This window comes from Amphiura filiformis, chromosome 20 (genome assembly GCF_039555335.1).
Source record: "Amphiura filiformis chromosome 20, Afil_fr2py, whole genome shotgun sequence".
NCBI classification, from domain to species: domain Eukaryota; kingdom Metazoa; phylum Echinodermata; class Ophiuroidea; order Amphilepidida; family Amphiuridae; genus Amphiura; species Amphiura filiformis.
Genome location: NC_092647.1, coordinates 16,158,033 through 16,166,182, shown reverse-complemented (window position 1 = coordinate 16,166,182; position 8,150 = coordinate 16,158,033). Strand labels below are relative to the sequence as shown.

The window sequence follows — 8,150 nt, the reverse complement described above, 5'->3', positions numbered from 1 at the left end:
TGGGAGCTAGTGGGAGATGGATGCACGCGAAATGGAATCTGTTGCAATTTAGGTAATTTGACTATCCTAAACTGGGATCTTAATCGATCCGATAACAAAGGCGGTAAAATAAGGTGCAATATTGCTGACACCGCGGTTAAGGGATCTAGAATGAGCGTTTATTGCGTTTCGACAGTATTTTTTGAGGGACATGAGAGCACCTCAGACCTATCGAATTGCATTCTGAATACGAAGCATGTCTTTCTGATATCAAATAATTTTCATTTTTTGAAAATCACAATATAATACAAATTTTATGACAAATTATAAAAAATTAATATTTTTCAAATTTTTGATATATAACAGTCCTCGAAGTAAAATATATAAATCTAATGATATATTCTTAAAGTGTATGTAGCTGGGAGGAAAAGCCGACGGTCAATTGAAAATTTGGACCTTTCATATTGAAAATATGGATTTTTCCCCCAAAAGACCTTTTTTTTTTTGTGTGTGTGTGTTTTGGGGAAAAAATCCATATCTCCAATACGAAAGGTCAAAATTTTAAATTGATCGTCGGCTTTTCATCCCACCTACATACACTTTAAGTATAAATCATCAGATTTGTAAAGTTTACTTCGAGTACTGTTAAATATCAAAAATATCAATTTTTAATGATTTGCCATAAAATGTGTATTAAATTTCGAATTTCAAAAATCAAAATTATTTGATATCAGAAGGACATTCTTCGTATTCAGAATGCAATTCGATATGTCTGATGTGCTCTAATGTCCCAAAATAAATACTGTCCAAACGTTCATACCCCAGCCCTTAAGGCGCCGAATTGTACCAGTTCAGACATACGATCGTCTACCACAGCTTCACTAAAATATATGACTACTTATGTATATGTTTTATCTAGTTAGAAGACCAATTACTGGAAGGGAAGCAGGGAAACAGGGAAGGAGAGAGAGTGACTCAAACGGAGGGGAAAGAAAGAAAAAAAAAAAGGTGTTTCATTACACTTCGTGTTGTAATTAGGAAATATGAAATTGACAAAGCTAACGTTAACTTTAATAATTGAGCCTTTATTAAGTAAAAAATTACATTACATCATAATAATATTCAATTGAAACATTTTATGATAAGGAGATTAGCGCCGGCTCCCGACATAATCCCTACTGAGGTCATCGCCTGGCGAGTCCATTCATGTTTAAACGAAGCGGTAGAGTTTTTTTTATCTTGAAGTGTGACCAACAACCCACTTGAACAAACAAAAGGGAGAACTTTGGTTGGAATCGCTTACTAGTGCCCTTCTCTTGATCGTCCATTGATACACATGTCCCGAGATTAAGCGACAAGACGCTGTTGGTGCGATAACCAATCAGACATTCGCGTTGCTTTGAAGTAAATCTGAGCAAGAAATCCAATCGCTTATGTGACGTTGCCGTACAAGTTCAAATTTTCAACCATCGTTTTGAAAACTGTCTAATGTCCGCGTCCGAACGTCTGGTTTATGTATGAGCATGATGAGCAATCAAGCAAGCGAACAAACAAGAAATAAATCCTAAACTAACGATGAAATAAGTGCCGGTTTGACTTTGAATGCTTTTAATCTAAGAAACGTTTCAGTTTGTTTCGTTAATGTGTGTATGGGTGTGTTTTGTGTACGACCAGATATGATTACAATCTGCATTAATGCTATTCTCATTGCTGTTCTAACGTTTTTTCTTTCCCGATTTCTTTGTTTTCTTGGCACCGCCTTTGCCTGATTTTGCAGCTTTGCCTTTTTTGCCTTTACCGCCATCTTTCTCTGAAACCGTCTTCTTCACGTCAACAAACTCCACTCTGTCACCTTGACACTTTTTCTGGAAAAGATACAGAAAACATATAATTGAAGACAAAGATGAAAAGACTAGTTTGCGTCTGACGTCACTGTCAATCAAATTCTCTACGATCCTTGATTGGATATTAGCGCGTAAAAGGAAGGTCGATTTATCTGGTGCTGCTCGGAGAAAGGGAATAGCAGTGAATGGCGAAATTACGTACTTTTACAAGGCAAAAAGCAACTTTTCTAGGCATTGTTGACATGGTGCCTTCGCAAAAGAAAGTTTCCTAGTATAAAGACCTAACTTTTGAGATGGTTTGTATGTTTGAAGGTGCAAAATTAACAATAAGGCGCCCGGTTTTACCGCCGTGTTCAGCAACTCATATCATCACGACACTTGTAAACAAACCGCGCTCGACTTTGATTGACAGATGACGTCAGACACAAACTAGTCTTTTATCGTTGTCTTTCCTTATAGCATTATTTGTACATGACCATAGCAACTGATTTTGATTTCACTTCATTTCTGTTTTTAAAAAAAACTTTAATAAAATTCCTTTAAAAAGGAAATGGGTGTACAAAGAAAAGGTGTTCATGATGTAGGGTATTGTGAATTACGAGTGAACGGTGATACAAATAAATAAGGAAGTACATTAGTGTAGTACTTGACGATTTGAAACTGGTGTATTATTGATAAGTTATTGATAAATAGAGTGGCCGCCTTTATAGGCTGGGCGAATGGGCATATATTTCGGGTGGGGTAGGGGTACTCAAGTTTTGCAAGGATTTTGGACCCATGGATATACCAAATGTCAAAATTTTGGCCAAATTTAACCAAATTATTGTAATTTCAAAAATGGAGCTGCCAATTATCAAAATTCAGAAAATATGTGATAGCTGATAGATAGGGGGAGAGAGAAAGAGAGAAGGAGAGCGAGGGAGTGATAAAGTGTAGGCTTAGGAAAGAATAAGAACAGAGAAATGAAAAGAAAGGAATGATAAATAAATATAATTATTATAGAAGCACATAACATTTGATCGCATGATGTCAAAGCTTTTATGCGGTTTCATAATTAGAATGCCCAATAAGATGTATTGCACACCTGCCAAACACAAGTCACCCAATTTCGAAAACTGGACGTACGTTGAATGTAGTACATTCTCATGAATATCGATTGGCAATAATTTCCTATATGTGATGCGATCAAGCAAAATCAGTCGGAACTCGGCAATAATAAATTTTCAGTTTCCTATAGGATAGTAAAAAGCATTTACAAAGCTAGATTTGGCAGAAAACCCCATTGAAATTGAACAACCAGTTCCAAAGATATGAGCAATTAAAGAGTTTCCAAAACAAGAGGAAACAAAAGGAAAAGTTTCCTTTGTTTGACTGTATCTCAAAATCAATATTTCCGGGTTCCGACTGATTTGGCTTGATCGCATCACATATGTCAGCGCTCTTATCGGAAACAATGGATGAATAGATGCTGCAGTCCATTGTTCTTACCTGATTGCATATTCGGCACCTATTGTTTTCTATCATGAGCCCATAGAATTCACCTCTCAGGCAATCCTTGCAATAGCGGGTACCGCAGTACTTGCACATGAAAGTCTGTGATCAAGAAATAATTATGAGACAAAAGTAATTTAGACCGGGTGCGCCATAATACTGCAAATTAAGTAATGTTGATGTCACAACCAGTGGCACAGCATCATAGAGGCAAGAGGGAACGCCGCCCACCACCCCCCCCCCCACCCATCGATCTGAAATTTGATAAAATTCCATAGGAAACTATAAATTGCCCAAAACGGTTCATACCCCACTCCCATCAGATACGGTGCCTCCCGGGTCGGTGGCCTCCCCTCCTTACCCCTATGACGACTCACGCTACATCACTTAAATGTGCCCAAGGTGATGCAAGCAACAGAATTGGCATATGGTCATGGCGGGGCGGGTAATGGTCTAAAGTTAGGTACCCCAATTCTGGGGATTCACAATACGATGCGCCGCCAGCGGTTGCTCTTGCTAGTCCAATTTTTGACCTTCAGGGACGAAATCGCCATTTGTAGCCACCATTGGATTTTCACACGAGTGTGATAATATAATGTTGACTGTACCCTTCACCAAATTTGTGGCATGGGCCACACAAGAGGGGCGTAAGCATTTATGGCACGGTACACCAGGGACACAAATGAAAAAGTACTATTTTATTATAATAAACATCACCAAAAAGTAGCTATCCTCTTGAATGAATGACCATTACTCCAAAACAGTTGATTGTATATCAAAATTGGAATATGCATCCCAAGCAGAATCTATTTCTGCGCATTACGAGTATGACACCTCATCTATTGCTTTGGCCCCAATATTGATGTCGTAGCGTACATTTAAATGAAAGTAACCCAAGATTCCATGGGAGGAAATGTTTTCAGCTCTCATTGAATTAGTCTTCATGTTTTGTGAATTTGGAGGAGGTCAAAACATGTGATAATCAATAAAAAAAGAACATTTTTCACAACAGTGGTCATTGTTTACTTAATCCAATATTAAAGCATGATATAAATATAACCCATATAAAATAATGTTTTGGGGGACTAAGAAGGTCACAAGACTAAGGGTTACATCTGTTGGTAACACAGCCCAATCAGGAAATAATGAATCTAACTTTACATGTACCACTGAAAGGCTATTTACGACATTGTTTATTCACATGTTCCCCTAAGATGTTCCCCCAAAAGGATAATCAAATGAGAGCTAAACATATGTCATGCGATCAAGCCAAATCAGTCGGAACTCGGAAATATTGATTTAGAGATATAGCCAAACAAAGGAAACTTTTCCTTTTGTTTCCTGCTGTTTTGGAAACTCTTTAATTGCTCATATCTTTAGAACTGGTTGTTCAATTTCAATGGGGTTTTCTGCAAAATCTAGCTTTGTAAATGCTTTTTACTATCCTATAGGAAACTGAAAATTTATTATTGCCGAGTTCCGACTGATTTTGCTTGATCGCATCACATATTTCCTTCAACTAAAACTGAATACAAGGCAATAGGATTTTACTGTACTGCAAGCTTCCAATCTTTTACGTAAAAATGTACGCTGCGACATCAATATTGGGACCATTGCAACAAAATGAGGTGTCATATTGCTTCGAATGCATATCCCAAATCTGGCATACAATCAATCGTTTTGGAATAATTGTCATTCATTGAGGTGGCACTACACCCCTTGATAAATTTGTGACTATTTTTGCATTTTCTCAAAAAATAATAACACACTGGTAACAAAAGTTATGTATATTATCATTGTAGGGGCAAGGTATCCAGTTACTACACTGGAATTTCCGTGACTCAAGACAAGCGGTACGTTATTTATGATAAGAAAAGAGGTGCCGCTAGAATGTACCTCATTTCTTAACATATAAGCTCATATATAATGAACCACTTGTCTTGAATCACTGAAATTTAAGTGAATTGGATTCATTGCCCCATAATATGCATAACTTTTGTTACCAGTGTGTAGTTATCTTTTTGCAAAATTAGTCACAACATATATCAGGGGGTGTAGTACCACCTTTTAAAGGGCGGCGTAGATGCCTTTTTGGTAGATGTTTAGTATTATCACTGATTACCATTGCAGGATCATCCTTACCGTATTTGTTAATGGACATCCCCATCGACACATCTTATCCGTTTATGACATTCTGAACAATGGCTTCCATCTAAAGAAGGTCTCTCTGTGAAGAGTTGTGTCATGTGTTATTGTTCCAATTATTTGAAATGAAATCGCTGAACAGGTTCCAAAGGACTGAATAAAACCTGGCGATATCACGTCATGATGAAGATTTTAGCAGATAACTTTTAGTTGCAATGAAGGGAAGCAACTAATAATAAAGATAGTAAGATCACTGTTTGAAACAGTCTTCTCAAGTAGCGGATCGGCTTACTTCGCCAAGCTAAGGAAACAACAGTCCACAATGATAAGAGCAGCTAGTAGCATCGATTGGTAGTAGTCTGAGTGATGTACAACATGTTGCATTCACACATTACAATATAGGTGTTCCAAGCAGAGAAGATGTGCTCTTCTCTGTTCATCAAGCTCCGACCATTAACGATATATGATATGGATCTGAGACTAGTATACCTGAACTATCAGATATGGATAGTATGTGACCACTGAAGTTCTATCTCTTTATTTTCTACCTCCATGCTCTGATCCTGGTCTCTATTCTGTGATAATTATGTCACTGTCATCTGTTGTGCTAGTAGCAGCCAAGTACCAAACTTGTCATACATTATTTAAGAAGTGGTCAGCTCTGCCGGAGAATGGTCTCAACTAACTATATTTGTATGGATTTGCATTGTACCTATAATTTGCACAGTGATCAATAAATATTTAACAATATCGCGATGGCTTGTCAAATTGTCGCTAATCGTTTATAGCATCCCATATTGATCCGTGTTGCTAGGCGACTTTCCAGTGTGCCACCAAAAATTGTGTATGCCGATATCGGTTTTCTGCTTACGCCCATTTAAACCATAACACTTAAGTGCCAAACATTGAAAAAGATCGGACTTGACTATTTATAACCTTAAGGGGTCGGTCACCCACCTTTGCACAGTATTTTTTCAGAAGCATGTCATTCTAATAAGAAATAATTTTTTTATTTTTTTTATTTGCTATATAATACAAATTTTATAGCAAAAAAGCCCCTACATCCACTTTTGACATTTTGAGAAAAATAGCTTTTTTAATATTACTTGTTCAATTTGATTTATTTTGGTTTTGGATAACTATGATGAATAGAAACTAAAAGAATAGGTTTGGTGTAATTTTCAAGCCTTCCTATTTATTTTACGTTTTTTTGTATCGCGCCTTTTGTGGATGTAAGACCTTTTGAATAAATTTTACCCTTTTCTGGAAAACAATCTGAGCCAATTTTTGCACTACTTTTTGAAACTCAACTAATGCTTTTAAAATCAAAAAGAAAAATTGAAATATCTCATTTACTTTTTTAATTATGAAATTTTAATTAAAATCGGCAAAATTCCATTTTTTAAGCATTTGCGAGGATACAACTTTTGTTAATTAAAGTGATTTTTTCCAAACTTAATGACCCCAAAACAGTTCCTTTTGGTTTTAATCATTAAAAAACATTCGCGGCTACTATAAAAAAAATTAAAACAAAATTATTTTATGTTCATTTAAGGGCTGGGGTATGAACGTGTGGACAGTATTATTTTATTGTGGGACATTAGAGCACATCAGACATATCGAATTGCATTCTGTATACGAAGAATGTCATTCTGATATCAAATAATTTTGATTTTTTGAAATTCGCAATTTAATACACATTTTATGGCAAATCATTAAAAATTGATATTTTTGATATTTAACAGTACTTGAAGTAAACTTTATAAACCTGATGATTTATACTTAAAGTGTATGTAGGTGGGATAAAAAGCCGACGATCAATTGAAAATTTTGACCTTTCGTATTGAAGATATGGATTTTTTTTCCAAAACACCCAAAAAAATAGGTCTTCCTGGGAAAAAATCCATATCTTCAATATGAAAGGTCAAAATCTTCAATTGACCGTCGGCTTTTCTCCTGCTACATACACTTTAAGAATATGTCATTAGATTTATATAATTTACTTCGAGGACTGTTATATATCAAAATTTGAAAAATATCAAATTTTATAATTTGTCATAAAATTTGTATTATATTCATGCGCGTATTTGGGGGGGTGGGGCTTTGGGGCGCCAGCCCCGGGGTCAAAGTAGGGGCGGCAAAAACGAAGGGCGGCGGAAGAAGAAGGGCGGCAAAAACAGGGCGTCAAAAACGAAGGGGCGGCAAAACGAATTAGCAAATAAAAAAGGGCGCAAAAAATTGAAAAAGCATAACAAATTTTGAAAAAAGGTTGCTTTTAGGGCGCTAGCGCCTAAAATCCTTTGAAAAAATTGGGTCAACCTTTTCGGGCTGTTAAAGAAGGGGCGGCAAAATTGTTTCTTCTTCAGCCCCCCGGGGTTGGGGCGGCCACGGTACGCCACTGATACTGTGATTTTCAAAAAATGCAAATTATTTGATATCAGAAAGACATGCTTCGTATTCAGAATGCAATTCGATAGGTCTGAGGTGCTCTCATGTCCCTCAAAAAATACTGTCGAAACGCAATAAACGCTCATTTTAGATCCCTTAACGTTCAAACGGGAAATATACGATATCTCCGGAATAAAGGTGTTATAAAGGTCAAACAACAATCAAAATGTGTATTTTTACCAAAACTATAATGTCATCAAAAAATGCCAATTACTCAATTTTAACTAGATGTGGATGCAAGGG

At 36.4% G+C, this 8,150-nt stretch overlaps 1 protein-coding gene across 1 annotated transcript; it reads right to left on the bottom strand.

The window, feature by feature from the left end:
* Positions 1-1,250: 1,250 nt before the first annotated feature.
* LOC140141969 (uncharacterized) lies at positions 1,251-5,905 on the bottom strand. The gene is made up of 3 exons (XM_072163861.1): positions 5,457-5,905; positions 3,312-3,416; positions 1,251-1,844 (listed from the first exon to the last, which is right to left on the bottom strand). Exons 1-3 carry the CDS (start codon positions 5,487-5,489, stop codon positions 1,695-1,697), a joined length of 288 nt encoding a protein of 95 aa, XP_072019962.1. The 5' UTR covers positions 5,490-5,905; the 3' UTR covers positions 1,251-1,694.
* Between the last annotated feature and the right edge of the window lie 2,245 nt (positions 5,906-8,150).

Coding starts and splice junctions, on each gene's coding strand:
- LOC140141969 (XM_072163861.1), bottom strand. CDS start 5,489: ATGTGTCGATGGGGATGTCCATTAACAAATACG. Junction 3,417..5,456: donor GATGTCCATTAACAAATACG/GTAAGGATGATC, acceptor TCTTGATCACAG/ACTTTCATGTGCAAGTACTG. Junction 1,845..3,311: donor GGTGCCGAATATGCAATCAG/GTAAGAACAATG, acceptor TATCTTTTCCAG/AAAAAGTGTCAAGGTGACAG.